The following is a 20,678-nucleotide window of genomic DNA, read 5'->3' as shown; positions in this document are numbered from 1 at the left end:
GCTTGGTGCATCCCCCCGAGTCAGATGGTTTTTGGTGTTACAGGATGTGACTATTTCTCATCCTCAGAAAGCTCCAATATGAGTTGCCATATTAATGAGGCTTTAACTGTGATTTAAACTAAGGGCTAGTGTGAGCATCCAGGTTTATTGAAGCTGCAAGTGCAGGGTCTGTGTGAAGTTTCCAGGCAACCTATGCAAAGCTACACAACACCACCCCCTGCTCCCCCCAATATAGTAGTTGAATTCAATGAGGGCCATTTGATTTACAAGGTACAAGTCTTCAGCTTGTACAGTACCTCTAAGCAGACTTACCTACTCTTCTGGTTGTTGCGGGAGGTTCCAGAATTTTCAGGTAGCCCCCCATACCCCCGGAAGAGTATCCAAATCTCCCGCATCACACCCACTTCCTGGGTGGGCAGGATGGGGAGATAATTGAAGCTCCGAATTCTCGGCTACGTATGGAGGGGCGGGGCTAAGTGACATGTAAATGCATAATTTAGCCCCACCCCCTCATTGTGGTCCCACGATTCGCTGCAGTTTGCCATGATGAGGGGTGGGGCCTAATGACATAGGAACCCAACCCCGCCCCCAGTGTCCAGCTGTGTCTCCTCTCCAAGCATCTCCTGGAGAGGAGATATTAAAAGTCGCTAAGTATGCCTTTAAGTAATAGCAGTAAGGTAGAACTATGGAAGAAGCCGGAGACCAATATGTGTTTTTTGAAAAATATTTAGAACATGTATAGAGCCACAATAATATCAATAAAATACCTATATAGAAAGAGAACTTATTTAAGCAAAAAAAACCTCCCTTCATACTGTAAACAGAGACAACACACCAAAAAAGGAGCTTGGTCTCGTGGGAAACAGGCATGGCCAAACTATAGTACCCTCCATTTACATTAGTAGTGTACATTATACATGTTAAGCTAGACAGTAGTAATGCCCCTTACACATTATGTACAAACAGTAGTAATTAACCTTACACATTATGACCATAGTAGTAATGCTCCATACACATTATGCCACACAATAGAAATCCCCCCCTTTATACATTATATGCCACATAGTAAAAATTCTCCCACGCACATAACCAACACAGTAGAAATACCCTCCCCCATCCCCCTCTACCTCAGGGCGGGTTGGGATGTAAAGCCAGCCCGGGAAATTTCTGAAGCAGCCCTAATGGAGACAGGGTCTGTTGAAGACGGCGGGATACTCCCTCCTCATAGGGTCTAATTCTAAGTCAGACGCAGTAGTGGCCTTCCTTGTGTCTTTCGCTGCAGTTGCATCAGTGACTTTATGCTAATGTCATTACAAATCCCTTCCCAGGTGTGCATCCGTACATCTGAATGTGTAAAGACTGAGACGCCCACTGTCAGTGTCTACAGAGGCTGCAATCCTGCCTTGCGCTTCCTTATACTCCACCATCAGTTGCACAATTGAGACTTGCACAAGTTCGATGCTATAAAAGTTAAAATCTGGCATATAGGGGGCAAACAAGTCTGTTAGTAGAAAGGGCGTGTGGAGGATATCGTAAGCTGGTTCCTGGTGTGAAAACAGAGCCATGGGCGCTTTTTACCAACAGGTTTGTTTTTGCCCCTAATATCCCAGTTTTTAACTTTTCTGATGTATGTGTGATTTATCCCAACTAAACCATTGTGCATTTAGCTTACTAACTATCTGATCCCCCTGGTTCTTTTATATACAGTATATACTTTTATATATATAATTTATCTTGTAATCTTGCACATGTGCTGCGAATTTACCTCGGAGGATAAAAAGCACCCGTATGCTGGATTTCATTTAAGTGAGCGTGCAAGCTACCATGGAGATATACTATACATATGTTAAATATTATTTATCGATACTAGAACATATACTTTTTCCTGTGTGTGGCCCTAACTCAGAGAAGCACGCTAAAGCACCTGCAGCTGTGAATGTGTAGTCAGATACTGTGCGAAAGTATGCTAATTACTGGATTTTTATTGAGATGCAAACTGGCGGCTTTGCTAATCCCAGTGGTTGTACACAAAGATGCAGCGAGGATCGCAGATCAGTTGATTTTCAAAGTTTTGAGTAGCCCTATGGTCATTCAGTGTGGCCACTAGATCTAAGACACAGATGCTATGTTCTCACAGGATGAGACATGCCCCCAAAACAGTTGCATCATACCTGAGTTTTTACTGCCACTCCCCGTTACCTCCCCCAAATAGGAGGGGTACCCTATTTCTCCCATCTGCCTGTAAATCACTTTGCGATTAAGTCTTCACTACAACTGTCATCGCTAATGAATCACTGCACATTCGCAGAACTGTGATGCATGCACAGAATGACAATAATCGATCAACTGTGTAAACATCAGCATTGCATCCATCTCAGAATCAGGCCCTTGGTCACTTCTGTGTGATGCAGACAGAACAGCAGTGTCAGCTGCCCCTTACCTCCTGTGTTACTGCTGGATCTGTGAGAGAGTGACTACACAGCCCACCCCTCCCCCATGCTACCTTTTATATTCTGTTCTAGTATACACAACCCACGCCTCCCCCCATACAACACCCACTCCATATTACATTCCAATATGCACATCCCACCTCTTCCCCCCCATACTACCTCTCATATTTAATTCCAATATACACAGCCCACCCCTCCCCATGCTACCACCTCTCATATTACATTCCAGTATACACAGCCCACCTCTCCCCCATACAGCACCCCATAATACATTCCAAGATACACAGCCCACCCCTCCCCCGTAAAGCACCCCATATTAGATTCCAATATACACATCCCTTCCCTCCCCCATGCTACCTCTCATATTCCATTCCAGTATACACAGCCCATCCCTCCCCCCATATAGCACCCCATATTACATTCCAATATACACATCCCACCCCTCTCCCCATAATACATCCAATATACACATCCCACCCCTCCCCAATGCTACCTCATATTCCATTCCAGTTTACACGGCCCACCCCTCCTCCATATAGCAACCCATAATAAATTCCAATATACACAGTCCACCCCTCCCCCATGCTACCTTTCAGTACACACAGTGTCCGCATGTTCCATTCCAGTATACACAGCCCACTCCTCCCCCATACAGCACCCCATTTTACATTACAGTATACACAGCCCCCCTCCTCATAGCACCCAACACACTGACTTGAATCATTCAGATGAGCGAATGATTCGAGTCACTCAGCGTTTGGTGTATCGAGACACCCACCTCCCTAGCCTCCCTGTCAGTGGGAGTTGGAGTGAATGGCAGCTCCGCCCCCTACACTGCTGATCCGAGCTGATTACACTTCTCCACTGTGTCAGATCAGCAGTGTAGGGGGCGATGCTGTCAGTGTCTCGCCCGGAGTTGCGCAGCTACTGCCAGGGGTTGGGGGAGTGCACTGACTCAGGAGAGTCGGTGAGAACCCTGAGCTGTAGTGCTACTCACTCTGAGTCGCTGGCTCCCCTGCTGGCTACAGCGCTGCACTATCTAAAGAGCCGTGTCTCGAGACACTTCACTGAGTTGAGCCATGTGGCTCAACTCAGTGCAGTGAATCGTTCTGCCCATCCTTAGTACAGAGTAGGGAGCCAGGGCAAAGTGGTGAGGGCCGGGGAGGCGGCACAGGCAGTCCAGTGAGCACAGCACAGCAGTGACTGGAGGAGCAGAAAGAGGAGGGCTGATACACACAGCCTACTATGAGCCCTGTCGTAGGTTAGTTGGTCCCTGGGGAGGGGCCAGCGCCAGCTACTAAGAGGCAATGTCAGATGGCCCGATATGTGGGTGCTGTGGTTGTCCTGGCTGCCAGCACGGGTATTTGCTTTAGTTTACTGGTGGCACAACTGTCAGCAGACAAGCTGCACCACCAGTTATTTCCCTGCAAAGAGCTTTTGCGCAGAAGCTCTGAACGCTGCCTGATAGGAGCTCCAATCACGGCAGCTATAAATCGGCCCACGGGGTGGCAAGGGGGGTAGATGTGGGAGGGGGGGGTTCACTTGTGACCATCAGGATCCTTACTACATCCGTGGCAGAAAATAGGCATTTATTAATCCAAGTAATAGTTGTGCAGTAAAAGACTAAAAAAAACCTGATTGATGGTACAATTGCGGCTTATTCCAAGGCTTCTTTGACTATAAGATTTCTCACGGAATGAATCTATGGAGAGCCCATAGCAGCTGAATAACTGTGAATAAATAAACAAAACCAGCTGCTCCACTACTCACATCCGCCGGAACACCTGTGCTGTGAGAGCCTCTTAAATACTAATTCTTGCCCTTGGTATAGGTGTTACTGTGCAGACATCTCAATTCATCCATGAGTGGCGAGAGTGCAAGCGACTGCTAGTAATGCCATCCTGGAGGATCTAGCTGCTGTCACATTGCACCGTCCCTGTAACCAGCAGCAGCACAGATCATTTCCTTAAGAGCTGACTGGCTACTCCGCAGGAGCAGGACTTTGGGCCTGATTCAGAGCCGGACGCTCTGACAGAGCGATCGCTTTTAATCAGGGCCGCTCGCATAGCTGTGGGTGACCAATCACAGCTATAGCGAGTGGCCATGATGATGGTCGTGATGGTCAAGACCATCGCGACTATCGGGCTTGCGACGAGACCCTTGTGGTAGGGTCTTGTTGCCGCAAGCCAAAGAGTGCTGACGGCTTTATCAGAGCCGAAAACACTCCCCCTGACATGACTTGTGATGTCAGTGGGGCCGGCCCCAGACGGTAGGCGTTCCCATGGGAACGCCTCCGTCTGGGCAGCCACGGCCCGGCCTGCCCACCAAAGGGGGCGTGCCGTCACTCAACATCGACAGCACGCCCCCTTTGGTACGAGACCCGGAGTGACGGTTTGCCCGTCGCTATCCGGGTCTCACGAATGCGCACGACGGAACCGCCTCTGTCGTGCGCATGCGCACTGGGCCACCCCGCATAGCACTCGCGAGCGGGTCTGAATCAGGCCCTCTGTCAGCAGCCTCTACCTTTCAGGCTGCTGTTACCCAACTTCAGCAGCGGAGTGAGCAGCTGGGTGCGATGTGCACAGTGCTGGGAATTGCTGATCACTTGTCCCGGCTTCGTGATAGAAAGGGCACTGAGAAATAAAGTGTGCTTCATTTTCTTGTTAGGGAGCCTCAGTAAGTGCTGGTGCTCTTAGAGAGCTGCGTAATGGTAGCACGGCCCTGTAAAGTGTATTATATTAAATAATTAAATGTAGCAAATGTCATTTGCACCTGCTGGGCACCATTGATTAAAATATGGATAAGTGCCCATTAGTGCCCACTGAGATGGTAGCTCACCAATTATCAATACATCACTGGGCCAATCCAAACCTAAGTGCTGCAGATATGTGACAACTGTTTTTCTAAGGTACTGTCCTGAATGCCAGTAAGTGGGTGTCTCATCATCTGGTGCTTACTGAAAATGTAATTTAACTTTTTACTTTTGCCCACTAAAATATTTATTTTCAAAATTAGTATATTCAAAGATGCACTTTTATTTTATTCAATGAGCAACTTTTCATCCAACTGAACAACTAAACAGTCATGAAGTTGGCTTCATATACTACCAACTTTTTCATCAGTCCAATTAATATTCTGATTCAAAAAGTTGTTTGTCATAAATCGTCTTTCTTGTCATACACTCAGCAGATAACCATGTGACTGCTAGATGAATTTAAATAAAGGGCTGGACAGCAGACAAGAAGCAAGCTCCACCTCATAGCAAAATAAAGAAATAATGTGTGAGAATCTCCCACATTTGTAAATCAGCGATGGTCACCACAAAATCTGGGGACATTTTGTTTTCAGGTCCCCTGTTATTTCATGTAAACAGCAATAGTCTTTGCCAGCATAGGCTTCCGAACCAAAGATTGGAGGCCCACAGTGAATGTGTTCCCCCAACATAAATAGAAATATGAGCGGTCCAGAAAGTGATGTGCCCAAGATGAAATATACACATCTTCTCTTAATTTTGGCATTGAAAATACGATATTCTCAGAAAGGAAGAAAGATGTAACGTAGTTATACTTCAATATACAAACACTCCAATATACTTCAACATTGAACCAATACTTAATACAGGGGTTTCTGATGGTTATTTAAGGTCAAGTGAGGGAAAGCCATATGTTAAGTACTGTATAGGAACAACAATATGCATATGTCAATTAGAAGTAATTTCGTACCCTCCCGGCCAGACTATTTTCATTATCTTGGAGACTTTGGCAAACAGCCACTCATTGCCATCAGTGTGCTAGAGAGCCGTAGCCATTTTCTTGTAAAGTACATCCTCCTTATTTTTCTTCTTATCCGTGGTGGGTGGAGAGTAATGACATCATCACTATGTTGTACACACCCAGTCTGGGCTCAGGGAGATTGCTAGACTCTTTAGGGAGTCAGGGAGGTCACTACTATTTCAGGGAATGTCCCTGACATTCGAGGAGAATCGGCAAATAAGAAATTAGATTTGTTTGAATGACATCTCTAATTCCCTGTCTTATTAATGCAAACATGTAATAAATGATGGCAATTTTTGTTGTTCTTTTTGAATTACTCTGTCTTCTCTTTTTATTGCAGGGAATGTTTGGAAAGGGGAAATATGTTGCAACATGGCTATTTTTGTGTTCAGTGCTTGGCGTGCTGCTCATTTATGTCGATGCACAGGAAGATTCTGAAGAACAGTCGGGTAAAAGCAGGCCGAGAGAATGGGCATTTAAACATCTTCTTAATACTGTTTGTTATAAATATTCATTGCCAGGATAGCCCACTTCTTTAGTTCTATAGCTATAATTTTGTCCTGTCATTCATTCATTTAATCAATGAATCATATATGGACTAGGAAATGGCAATGAGGTTTTCTATATTATTCCATATTCTTTCCATATTATATTTATTCCTTTACTTATTTAGCAACTCTATAATGTTGAGCAGGGCCATCGAGACATACAACAAGCCTAAATGATACTAAGGGGTGTGGCCTTACCAGGGAGGCATAACCACCCCCCTCCCTCAAAGAAAAAATCAAATAAAGATTCTATGAAGTGTCGGCGCATGTTGTCCTCATCAAGAGCTGGCCCAGCCCCTCAAGGATGCCTGGGCTCGGGTAATTAGTGCACGCTCTTCTCTCTCAGCGCCCCAGATGGTGAGCACTGTACAATCAGACAAGTTTGGTCAGGCATCAGACAGAAGAATTCATACAAGCTCTACACAGATGGCACCGTGGGTCATTATTATTTCACACAACCTAAAATGTTATTTCATTCAGTGTCTCCAACCCAGCATTTCATAGCCTAATGCTTACACCATTTAGCCAATCAGAGATAAGAGACTTGGGTCACCAGAGGCTAACCTGTTGTGTGTTGGGGGCTCATTGGGAGCAGACTGTCCAGTCCGTTGTGCATCTTTTATTTTCCCATATGGATAATCTATCTTCATGTTGGGTTACATTGAACCAAGAAAGGAAGGGAATTATTAAATACGACGGTCCTAATAATATATTATTTGAGAGCAGAGGTACTAGTATTTATTTTCAAACTATAAGTGGCATTATGATTTATTTTTATACTACAGGAGCACTATTATTTCTTTAAAAGATTGCAGGGGGACTATTCTTTATATATTCGAATGGAGACACTACTCTTTAATTAAGTTAGGATGAGGCCACTATTCTTATATATCTATTAGGACAGGGGGCACAATTCCATATGTACCGTGTTAGATCAGGGTCATTGCTATTTATTTATTTTGATATTTGTGCAACAATTGTAGTGCATGCTCTTGTGGCACTGCAATTTGCATGCTGGCACTTGTAGTGCTGCAGTAGCATGCACTATATTTTGAGAGTCTTACCCTGGTACTCACTGGCTAGGATCCTCAAGAAAGGTCTGGTACCAATCAGCGTTTGGCAGGTACTCTATAAGTGATGGGGACCATTTTTTTTCATGCCCTCTATTCCCCTAGAGGACAGGGCCGGATGCTTAGTAGCCTGGGCATTGAGAAAATGTAAGGCAGGTTGTTAGTTTTTTATGTCAGTTATTTAGTTAGTTCCTGTTATGACAGGAAAAACATAATGTAATTTCAACAATCTCGCTTGTCACAGTTACTTATAAATAAGAAGAGGCTGAACACATGGAACAGCTTGTAAATCTTCCATGTATAAAAATTGGGATTGTGGTTTTAAACCATGCGCTTTATTACGCAGGTTTGTTCTTTATATAAATCGCATGATTTACAAAGCGCCTAAAGACTAGAGATGAGCAGTTTGGTTTTGCTGAAAACCAAAAACACTCTAACTGTAGAGTTCAGAGTCGAATAAAGTCCTGGCTCAGATCACTTTGGGGTTCAGAGTAGAACTCTGATCTTCTCGCCAAGTTCAGAACGTGGATCTAAAAACCGGATCCAGCATATTTTGTATTGCATTTAAGTCTCTCCCTCGTGATTTCAGGTGGTGTAAGGTGGTCAAAATTGTATGGAAAAGACTGGAAATTAATGTTATTGATGTTAATAATACTATAGGAACAAAAACAGGTCCCAGTTAAGTGATTTTAGCTATTATTATCAATTTTTAAAGTAATCCCAATCCAAAACCGAATCAAAATTCTTGAGGGTGGTTTTACCAAAACACGACGATGATTTAGAACCAAAACACGGGGTCTGCGCACATCTCTACTAAAAACATGTTTTTTGGCAAAACCATTGCATAGTATATACTATATAGTCTTAGTGACTCCCAACGTCTAACCGCTACAAACAATATATAACTTTGAGAGTCATCGCCCAGCGAAAAATTCCATATTGAAAATATTTATTTTAGAGAAACAGTGTAGGTTCATTAACACAGAGAAAAACATTACATTTATTATTTATTTTTATAACACTTATTACAGGTAATCACGTAAATACCATAATTCACGATAATGTCACTTTATAAGACACGGAGTCTAAGTGATATATTTTAACCATGATGCAGTAGTGAAATTAATTGACAGAGACCACTCTTTACACAAGTCTGCTCTAAATTGACTTGATATGTAAATGATATTTACTATGAAAGTGACATACAAAAATAAGGCATGCATTCACATTAAATTATGTCTTTACTAGTCTGTTTAATTTCACAACTTTTCTTTGACGTGGGTAACCTCCTGACCTGTTAAGTGATGCTAGACTATCATTGAAAGGTGTCTGACAAAATAATCCTTAATCTGTCTGCAAATGGAATCTGCAATATGACATAAGGGAAATTAGCCTGTGTTTTCAGTCATTTACCATAATTGCAGTTATAATTGCACTGCTTGTTGTTAGAATAAATAATGACCAAATGGGTCAGTAAATTACTAGATGACTGACAAGTTGCAACAATAATGGATGTATACAACAATCTCGACTTTATATATTCTCAATTACAACTGATATTATTGGAATGAAGAAGACCGCTGCATGGGCAAAAATATATTTATTCAACACAGATCAACAAGAGGAGGGGCACACGCATTGTAGTAAATTTTATACCACTGGGTAAAAAAATTACACAGTACTGAGTTCCAATGGGAAAAATTAAATTTGCCAACATTAACAAAGTGATTAATAAACCAAGTCATAAGACATTTTAATAAAACACGTAGCTCTATATATTAACATTATTTTTACTAAAATAAAGTGAAAAAGGGTGTTTTCACACCCTTTTCACATTACTTTAGTATCACCTATACATAGTTATTACAGGGCAATTGGAGTAGAATTCGTAAAATTCTACTCCAACCCCTAAGTATCATAATTGTAATGGGAAATGTGATCCGACCAAAGTTACTAAAAATAAATTGTAAAAAAATACAGGGGAAAGCCCGGTTACCGGACTCCTGCCCTGCTCTAACGGGGAGAGCAGAGCCCGGAGCCGGGCCCAGTGATCAGCTGTGTGATCTAAACAGACCGCAAGCTGATCTCTGCTAAAAATAAATAAATAAAAATCTTTACTTACCTGACCAGGGACCGGTGGTCGGGGCTCCGGTGATGTTCTCCCTCCGGTCAGCCGGTCTCCCATGGTGCACTGCAGCCCGGTCATCAGGTGATCGGGTCCCAGTGCAGTATGGGATATCAGCTGACTGGAGGCATGGAAGACATCACCGGAGCACCGATGACTGCAGGTAAGTGCTATTAAGGGAGGGGGGATCTTGGGGGGTGGGGCTTAATGACGGGGCCGGGCATAGCACCGGGGCGTAGCAGCGGCCGGCGCATGCGCGGGCACTTTGTCACGGTATTTTTTGCGAAAATACCGTGACTAGTGTGCGGAGGGGATTCACAGGGACAGAGCTTTATGGCAAGCTCTGTCCCTACAAAGGATTTGTAGTAAATCCTTGTGATATTGCCTGAATTTGCAATGCGAATTCAGTCGATAATATCACATTACAATCTGCATTACATATGCGGATTGTAGTAAATAGAGCCCATTGTCTTACACTCCATGGTGTATAACAAAAATAAAATCTTTGGTTGCTCAGTGTTCTTAGATTAAAGCAATGTGTGATGGAAATGGGTTAGCGTGGTGTGTCTGCCCTCCCGTCTCTTTCCATGCTTGATCTGTTTTGTTATACACCTCAGCCATCTTATTCAATCCTATATTGCAAATGGTAATGAACATACCAGGCTTTGAAATTAAAATGTTTGGACATAATAACTTATACAATAGTTAATGTAAAGTGCCTTATTGATCCTATATATTTTGATCATACATTGGTAAATTGGTCAGTTTATACAAGGGCTGATTCAGAATGGGACGCAGTAGAGCAATTTTTTTGCAGCTGTGCATGTGCCTAAGTCACAGGCTTTTCAATTGTGGGCCTGATTCAGAGATCTATGCAACCCTGATAGTTTGTGTACATCTTGGGTTGTTGGGGATCTGCACATGTGCAGAACGGGCCCTGTGTGATCGCTCACAGTCTCCCCTTAGCCGCCGCATGATTGACATGCTGCATTTGGGGAGTGGAGTGTGGGTGGACACAAGGACCATCCTCCAAAACAGGATCGCATGAGCCCAGGCTCTGCATAGTCGGACACAGACTATCTGGAGCCGGCTGTCTAGTTCTGGCAGCCAGGCACAGTTTTTCAGCTTGTGCAGCGTGGCCAAAGCAACAACCGGCCACTATAATCTTGATGGTGATCCAAGGCAGCGTCTGAAGATGCTGCATTCGCATTACAGATGCATGCAGGAGGTGTGTATTTCCTACAGAAGCCTTCTGCTGCATTAGCATTTTATTTGGACCGTATTGCACAGCTGCTCCCCTGCAGCTGGGCAATATGGTCCATCTCTGAATCAGTGTCCATACAGAGTTGCAGTTGTGGTTTCAGACACACACATGACGTGTATTGAAAACGTAGTAGGCCTTTCTGGGCAGGGACAGGGAGGTGGCTTAACACATGCACGGAGATGGTCCATCTTATGACATTGTTGCGGGCATGCCAGTGAAAGTGGTTGTGTACACAGGTGCTCAACCTCTCACATAGTAGGTCATGCTCAGACGGAGAAATTGCACCTGCCATATGGTGCATCTAAAGATGCACGAATTGGTATTACAGTGTGTGCGACCGCTGAATGTGTGCACCTCAGTCCCTGCACATACAGACGCATGGATGTACACCAGGGAAGCATTTGATTGATGCTTGGTTCAGTAGACACAACCAGGAAGACTCATACACACAGAGATTTGGAAATTAAGAAAGTAAATAAGGTGATCCATCCCATTGTAATGCCCAGCATAGAGACTGCTTAAGTCCTTCCCCTGATGTACTCTCTTCTCTACAACTAGGTGACAATGATTTCCAGGAAGAGATATATTCAGAAGAATATGACTATGGCAGAGGTCCATACAATGGCCACCAATCAGGAGATGATTACTTAATATCAGCAACAGAAATTCCAGATGAAGTTACGTTTTCTGGCTATTATCCCGACACTCAGCTTGAAACAGAGGAATCAGGTCCTTATCCATCTCCTACAGAATCATTTTTCGCAGCAAGAGATGTAACTACAATTACAACAAGACTTCCATATCACCGTCACACTACTCCAAGTGAAACCGAGGACATTCTGCCAGCGCCAGAGCTTTCCTATCAGGATGAGGGTATTTATTTTACTTGCTTAATTCCAAAAATGAGTATCAGTGATTTAGAGGCTATGGTACCCACCCACATTATTGTGGTACCCTTTTAGGCTTTTTAATCAAAAAATTAACTCTAGTCCTAGTTTCAGATCATACTTGCCTACTCTATTGGAATTTATGGAAGACTCATCAATTTTGGTGAGCTCTCCCATACTCCGGGAAGAGTAGTCCACCTTGACTGATCCACCCAATTCCCTGTGAGGTGGGCAGGATAGGGACATAATGACACCATTGGCGCTGAAATGTATAAGTAATCCCCACAACCAGCTGAGGGATGTCGCACATCATGGCATGGCCGTGATAATATAAATTGCAGCACTATGGACACCCAGGTCTCCATAAGGGGAGCAGAAAAAAGTAGTTACGTACAGTATGTTTCAGATATGTCAGATGGTGCTGCATTTCTGGAAAAAGTAGTAGAAACCCTGCTGTATGCTCTCTTTTTAGGGTTGTGGTCAATGGAACTTAATTGTAGTAATATATGGAAAGCCCACTAATGTTATTTTCCACAGGGGATTATCTGGTAATTTAGTTATATATCTATGGAGCAAGGGAATCCTTTTACAATTTCAACTAGGATTTTTCCAAATAACACATTTTTTAAAGCAACAACAATTCAATTACAGAAGATTTATCAATGAATGATATTCTTGTTATTGCTTGTTACTAATCTTAAATAGTGCTCCAACCAATCAGCTCCTAACTTTCCTGTGTTTGAAAAATGACAGTTAGGAGCTGATTGGTTGAGCACCATTTAACATTAGTAACTAGTGATGACAAGAATATCTCTCTGTTGATAGGAGTAGGAATACTTTGAATATAACTAAACAAACATATTTTACAATAATAATGTGTTTTATGTATTGAGAGAAAATATATCTCCAAATCATTGTGGGTTTTTTTTCCCCAAAGCAAAGACTATTGTGGCATTGATGGAAAATGCAGGGTTTATAAAATAAGATTTGCAATCAAACTTCCGAAAAAGTTTTTGAGGCTTGTCACATTGGTATGAGAGATATTTGCTCCAGTCCCCATAGCTGTCTATGGTTACTGCAATAATGAGAAATTTACCATAATCAGAAAACCTTAGCTTTTGGATCCTGGACACAGTAGCCAATGCCATGGGTTACTGTATCACTAATGTTTTCATAAAGAGAATCTCCAGATCCATCCACTTCAGCCTGTACTCGCACATGCACGGCACAATGGCATGCTGGGTCTATATCATGAAGAAAAGTGACAGCGATGGCTGTAGAGAGACTGGCAGGGCCCAGGTAATGACAATAATGACCTAATGTAATGAGGCGTCACCACACCGCTCTCCAAAAAATCCAATGAAAAAAACTATTGCCTACGTAAGGCTGCGTGCTCCACAGGGTGGCACCATTTTGCCCCTCAGCAAGGGGCAGATCCGGGGGGGTGCCATCAGTGGTAGCCACTGACAGGAGGGGGGAGCAGTGGACCTGGGCCACCACCAGACCCCTCCAGCAAGCCCGGCCAGGGTAATCCGTAAACACCCCCCTCTCGGCGCCCCTGGTGAGAGCTTCTTTCTTTGGGACAGGCTTGTATCATAGTCTGTGTCCCAGCAAGAGACATTTGTTACATTTAATTTTAAAATCACTTCTTATTGCTGTGATATATGGTGATTACAAATGATAATTGCAATTTTAGTGAACAACCCCTATTGATTTGAATGGGATATAGGCCCTGATTCAGAGCCGGACGCTCTGACCGGAGCGCTCGCTCTGAATCAGGGCCCACCTCCATTAATATGGAGCGTCCTCCTGGACGCTCGTATAGCTGTGGGTCACCACCCACAGCATATACGAGCGTGCAGAATGATGGTCGCGATGGTCTTGACCATCGGAACTGCGAGTAAAAGCCTGCGGTTGGGTTTTTCAACCGCAAGGCCAGGAGTGATTTTGGCTCTATCAGAGCCAAAATCACTCCCACTGACATAACTAGTGATGTCAGTGGGGCCGGCTTCAGACGGTAGGCGTTCCCTTGGGAACGCCTCCGTCTGGCAGGCACGCCCACCAAAGGGCATCGACCATCACGCCCCATCACGCCACCATCGACAGCACGCCCCCTTTGATGAGACACTCCGAGCGAAGGAAAGTCCTTCGCTCGTCGGGTCTCGCGCATGCGCACTATGGAGCTCCCTCCGTCGTGTGCATGCGCAGTGGGGACCATCGACCCACTTGCGAGCGGACAGCCGCTCGCGAGTGGGTCTGAATGACCCCCATAGTTTGTGTTGCTGGGTCTTACGATGTATATATTTTAACTTTACATTCTATTTCATCTAGATTGATTTGACAATTGAGAGAGATCATAAAATATAGGACATTTCAATAGGATTCTTCCCTGCTTTGGCATCTATATTATTACAAAAGAATTTGCCAAAATGTTTCCACCTACTTTAACTTTTTAGTCATAATGTAGAATATGTTCAGGCCTGCAACAGAAATCTTGGGGCCTGGTACACTCATGTTTTTGGAGCCCCCCCCATCCCATCCTGGTAGGTACAGGCTGGTTGGCCATCGTCTCATCCCCCATATGTCCCTCCAGTCCCATCCACCTCGGTCACTCCAGCCCTATAATAAAGCCTTCAGCACCCCCCGTGTCTCTCCAGCCTCATCCCGCTCTCTGTCTCTCCAGCCTCATCCCGCTCGCTGTCTCTCCAGCCTCATCGCCCTCACTGTCTCCCATCTCCAACCTCATATCCTTCTCTGTTGCTCCATCTCCAGCCTCATCACACTCTAATTCTCTCTGGCTCCAACCTTATCCTCCATTCTCTCTCTGTCAGCGGCTCCAGCCTCATCCCCCACGTTTCTCTCCAGCTCCAGCTCTCCCTTCCCCATATCTCTCTGGCTCACCGCCATCACCATCATGCCTCTTGGCTCCAGCTTCTGCCCACACTTACTTTCTCTATCTTCTGCTGCTAATCTTCGTGGCTCCACACTGCATCTCAATGCAGCAACATCATAACTTTATGCGTACTGCATCGCAAAAAGTAAAAAATATAAAACTTTATTGTGCCGGCTCCCTCCTCATTCCAGTGCCCTGCAGTATTTATTGCAGCATTATAGCCAGGGACAGCAGCAGCGGCCAGAGACTAGACTGGGCTCTGTGGTCTCCTGAGTAGCCTGGGCCCTTTGGTTTCACCGGTATACTGGCTCCCCTAGTACCCCCCTTTGCTGCGCATAAATATGTTTCATTTTCAAATAAGTTTTTATTATATGCTACCATGGTATGGAGTAAATATAGTAATACTTATGGTATTTGCTCACTTTTTTTAGTAACAAATTTGATTGAAGAGTTTCGGGTGGCCAGTATCTCTGGAGTGAGAATCACTACAGGATCACAAAGTAATTTGAAAGCATATCAGCTTGGGACTAGAGCACACGTTACAAGACAAACACGGTAATGTATTTTTTCTAATGCTGACGTTATCTGTAAAACTAGATAATATAACAGAAAATCTTCCAGGTTAACAATATTTGTTTGTTAAATATTTGTTTAACTGTACCGTAATTTATTTGTAGTCTGATAGGGACTCCTCTAGCCTACAAACATGTCACACCATGCTCTCTAATTATTATTTTGGCCTTGAAAATTTAAATAACTGGATATTACCACAGTCTTCCCGCACCTGTTTGACAGGAGACCCACAACCCTGTAATGTTGGGAGATCATGGGGGAGATGAATAGGACCTTCTAAAGAGTGGAGAATTAACAAGTGAAGACATTTCCCATAGCAACCAATCCGCTTTTACTTAGAATTTTTTAGAATGTACTTGATAAATGCTAGCTAGTAGCTTATTGGTTACTAAGGTCACCTTCCTCACTTATCCACTTCTTCACTTGGAGATACATGGAAGGTTTGACACATTTTCCACATGTTCCTTGCCCAATAACTCACTCTCTAGTTTCCTGGTGCCTCAGGGCCTGATTTAGACCCGGTCTCAAGAGCTGAGCGCTCGCAACCGGGTCGATGGTGGCCCAGAGCGCATGCGCACGACGGAGCCAGCTCCGTCGTGCACATGCGCGAGACCCGGATAGCGACGGGCAATCCGTCGCTCTGGGTCTCGTACCAAAGGGGGCGTGCTGTCGATGTTGAGTGACAGCACGCCCCCTTTGGTGGGCGGGCCGGGGGGGTGGCTGGCCAGACGGAGGCGTTCCTATGAGAACGCCTACCGTCTGGGGGCGGCCCCACTGACATCACAAGTGATGTCAGTGGGAGTGCTTTCGGCTCTGTTAGAACCAAAATCTCTCTGGGGCTTGCGGCAACGACACCCTACCACAAGGGTCTCGTCGCAAGCCCGATGTTTGCGATGGTCTTGACCATCGCGACCATCTTCCTGGCCGCTCGCTATAGCTGTGGGTGGTCACCCACAGCTATGCGAGTGGCCAGGAGGCCGTTGTAAAAAAAAGAAAAAGACCGGCCCTGATTCAGAGCGAGCGCTCTGTCAGAGCGTCCGGCTCTGAATCAGGGCCTCAGTTCCCTTCCCCACATCTTGACACTGCTCTTGTCATGTGTAGCCCTGCCCTTACTCACTCACACCAGTGGACAAATGACTGTCTTCCACAAGATCAGCACACTCCTCCTGATAATCTGTATTGCTGTGAGCATTTTGTTTATCCAGTTGGCCCCAGGTTCTTCTATCTGCACCACATCCATTTAAAAACCCAGGACAACAGTGACATTCAGAAGATGAAGATTGAAAGAAAAAAATCTATCTTGGCTAGAGATGTACGCGGACCCCCGTTTTCTTTTTGCCAAAACCACCCTCAAGTGTTTTGGTTTGGAGTCAGTTTTGGTTTTGGATTGCTTTAAAACTGATAAAAACAGCTAAAATCATGTAATTTTGACCTGTTTACATGCAATCCAAAACCACTTTTTAAATCCAAGTTCAGAATTTACAGCAAACACGAGCCGAGACTCTATTCGACTCAGATCCCCAAAAGTGATCTGAGCAGAGACTCAATTCGACTCGGAACCCCTAAGTTTGGGTGTGTTTGTTTTTCAGGAAAACCGAACCGCACATCTCTAATTCTGACTTGTCAAAAGCCTACATATGTATCCCTAGCACATTGCTTAATCAGTATTGCAGGTGCCTTTATTGCTCACATGTGGGCTTTTATGGATACTCCAAAAGATTTGGCTCATCGCTTAGTGTAAATGATTTATTGGAAAAGTAAGTGGTGATGATAAATAATCTGATTTCATGATTATTTTAATTTTCTATGTTGTCTCTCACATATATAGGCTGATTTTCCCCTATGGGATGGCACAGGAATTTTGTTTAATTTTCTATGTTGTCTCTCACATATATAGCATGATTTTCCCCTATGGGATGGCACAGGAGTTTTCTCTGGTCTCTACATTCAGAATGAGGGAGAGAACAGTTGAAGATATGTGGAACCTATGGGATCTTGAATCAAGGAATGGGGCTGAACAATTTAGGTTGCGTCTTTATGGGGAAATGAATGCGGTAGATGTATACAATGCAGCTGCCGCAGGACGAGACAAGGTCACGACATTTGAGAATGTGGAGAAACTCTTTGATGGAAAATGGCACAAACTTTCTTTGAGTGTCCGGAGAGATCAGCTAACTCTCTATGTGGATTGCATGCAAGTTGGATCTTCTCCAGTCAGTCTATATGGTACAATTAAGACAGATGGAATCAGCACTTTGGCTCGGAGAATCAAAGATGATGCAACAGTTAATGTAAGTGAAGGATATACATATAAAGTCATTCTAACCAGGGATGAGCAACACAAAGGGAGGTATTGTCCAAATAAATTTTCCCTAGTAGTGAAACATTTGCCCTGCCTACTGTACCTGTACCAAAAACTAGTGAGTGCTATACCATACAGAGAGCATTTTAGCGACTGATATAGGATACAGAGAGCAGCCTAGTGAACACTATACAATAGAGAGCACCTCCTTGCAATGTTGTCATTGCCTAAAATACAGAAAACATCCTAGTAATAAAGCATCCTAGTAATATAATATAATACACAGAGCATTCTAGTGACTGGCAGATAAAATAAAAAGCATTCTTGTAACTGCCACACAATTCAGAAAGCATTCTAGTGACTGCCACACAATACATAGAGCATCCTTATGACCACCATACAATATATAGTGCATTCCCGTGACTGCCACACAATATACAAATCATCTTTGTGAATACCACAGAATATAGAGTAATCTAGTGACAAACACACAATACATGGAGCATCCTTATGATTGCCACACAGAGCACCTTAGTGATTGCTGTAGAATGCAATGAGCGTTCTAGTGTCTGCCACACAATGCAGAGTGTATACCCCATCCAGGCATATCATGCCCCTTTTACTTACATGTGCTGCTAACAGTGGCATAGCCATCTGTCGAAACTGAGGTTTCTTCCAATGTGAACAAGTACGCTCTTGTTGGTATAAGTAATGGGTTCTGATTTGCTGGAACCAGCATGATTTCGGCAATATAACTGATAAATTTAAAGTGGTAATTTGTTATAAGCCGAAATCAGGTTGATTTTGCGCTAAAAAAAATTTTTGCCTTAATTTTAGCAATTATATTGCAAAATCATGATGTTTACAGCAAATCGGAGCCTACTGTAGTACATATATCGTATAGACTTATGATATCATCCCTCTAATACTGGACATATATGAATTACACCTATTCTGTGGCTGGCTGACTTCAGGTCTTCATTTCACCTGGTTTTAATCAGCCACAGAACCTGTGTAATTTGTGTGTCCCAAATTAAATGGATTATATGGCAAGCCTATGTACTGTATATACCCCTTATTCTTGCAAGATAAGGATCTTGTGAGACAAAGAGCTATGTGCCCCATGCTCTGCAATAACAGATAATCTGATTTAATGCCAGCTATAGGAGTTTTTATAATGTTACTAATTCAGTATAGCAGGTATAAGAGCAAGCTGTGGATTGGCCTTCCTCACTGACACCACCTCAACCCAACCACAGTACACACTCTACTTCTAGATATTTACTGACTCTGAGATTTTGCTAGGCCTAAGGCATTACATCTTTTCCACTTCCCAAACCACAGTCACAAGCCCTACATTAGCATGCATGGAAAAAGATAAAAACATAATGGTATTATGTGTAAACAACCACAGTAGACAGATATACAGTATAACACCAGGGCCCCCATTTACTAACGAGTTTTATCACTAAAACGAGTGATACATTTCACTGTGTATGATAAATAGTGCTCCAGCCAATCAGCTCCCAACTGTCATTTTTCTAACAGTTGACAGTTGGGAGCTGATTGGCTGGAGCACTATTTATCATACACAGTGAAATGTATCACTCGTTTTAGTGATAAAACTCGTTAGTAAATGAGGCCCTAAGTCTTCTGCTGCATTTGCATCTATGACTTTATGTTATTGCTGCTACAAAGGCCTTCCCTGGTGTATACCTATGTGTCTGAATGTGCAAGTACTGAGATGCCCACTCACAGTGTCTATCGATGCTGAGCTACTGTCTGGTGCGTGTTGCTGTAGCTCTATGGAAGCAGCAGCTTCATTGTCTGAGTATGGTCTCCTATGTGAGTGGCTGTGCGTCTCTGTATGCAACTGCTTTCAGCCATACACCCACGAACCACCTGCGAGATTCCCATAAGGCACAATATCTCTGTGTGTGTTTTTAGCCACCGCCCCTGTTACCTCCCAGTCACTGTCCAGGAACACCTCTTACATTTCTGCTACTGTGCGTCTATATTTCTTCTGCACCTCTGTACGAATACAATCAGGACACATGCAGGGTGCGAGTCAGGTGCACGTTCAGATAAAAAAACATGGCTCCACTGCGACTGACATTGCTACTGCGTCCAACTCAGAGTCAGGCTGGCTCTTTGTACCTTGCAGTATTGTATAGTCTGTTTTTTAGGTAAAAGGCTACACAACTTTTTTTTTTCATATTTGTCCTCTTGTAAGACCCTTATACATGTATTCTCCTGGGAGACTAATAACTTTAATACCTTACTGTAGGTTGACATACAACAGCTTGAGCTCTCGGCAGATGCATTAAGAGCAGGTGATGCCACCTGCTGCGAATTGCCAGAAGTGGTGAGTATAGTGGATCCAGGTTGATCAAGTTATCAAATCACTGTTCAATATTGTGTTTATCTAATAAAGAAGAACTACATTAAAAAAACAAAATACAAGTTGATTAAATGAAAGAACTACTAGCAGAATGACTACTCTGATCAGGGGTGTAACTAGGCATTTGAATGGGATACAGTCAGGAAGCCGACGGTCGAAATGCCGACTGTCGGCTTCCCGACTGTCTTATCCCGGCAGGGGTCTAATGATAGGCGTTGAAATCCGACGCCTATCATTATCCCTACATCGGGAGCCCGACGCCTGGCATACCGAATGAAGGTAAGCCGGACGGAGGGCGCGGACAGCCGCGGGGGGGGGGGTGTTAGGTTAGGGGCTCCCGGGGGAGACTTAGGGTTAGGCACCCCCCCGGGAGGGTTAGGCTAGGGTAAGGG

General features: G+C 44.0%; 1 protein-coding gene across 1 annotated transcript in view; it reads left to right on the top strand.

Moving 5' to 3' along the window:
- LOC148524761 (uncharacterized) overlaps positions 1–20,678 on the top strand; it is a 106,336-nt gene that overhangs the window by 10,183 nt on the left and 75,475 nt on the right. Inside the window, exons 2-6 of the mRNA XM_088471635.1 lie at positions 6,564–6,672; positions 11,789–12,103; positions 15,442–15,565; positions 17,481–17,874; positions 20,173–20,250. Of these exons, the coding sequence (XP_088327761.1) occupies positions 6,567–6,672; positions 11,789–12,103; positions 15,442–15,565; positions 17,481–17,874; positions 20,173–20,250 (1,017 nt within the window). The 5' untranslated portion in view covers positions 6,564–6,566. The remainder of the gene's footprint in view (positions 1–6,563; positions 6,673–11,788; positions 12,104–15,441; positions 15,566–17,480; positions 17,875–20,172; positions 20,251–20,678) is intronic.

The sequence above is a fragment of the Taudactylus pleione genome, unplaced genomic scaffold (genome assembly GCF_031769625.1).
Source record: "Taudactylus pleione unplaced genomic scaffold, aTauple2 ptg000116l, whole genome shotgun sequence".
NCBI classification, from domain to species: domain Eukaryota; kingdom Metazoa; phylum Chordata; class Amphibia; order Anura; family Myobatrachidae; genus Taudactylus; species Taudactylus pleione.
This window is presented reverse-complemented; position numbering and strand designations above follow the sequence as displayed.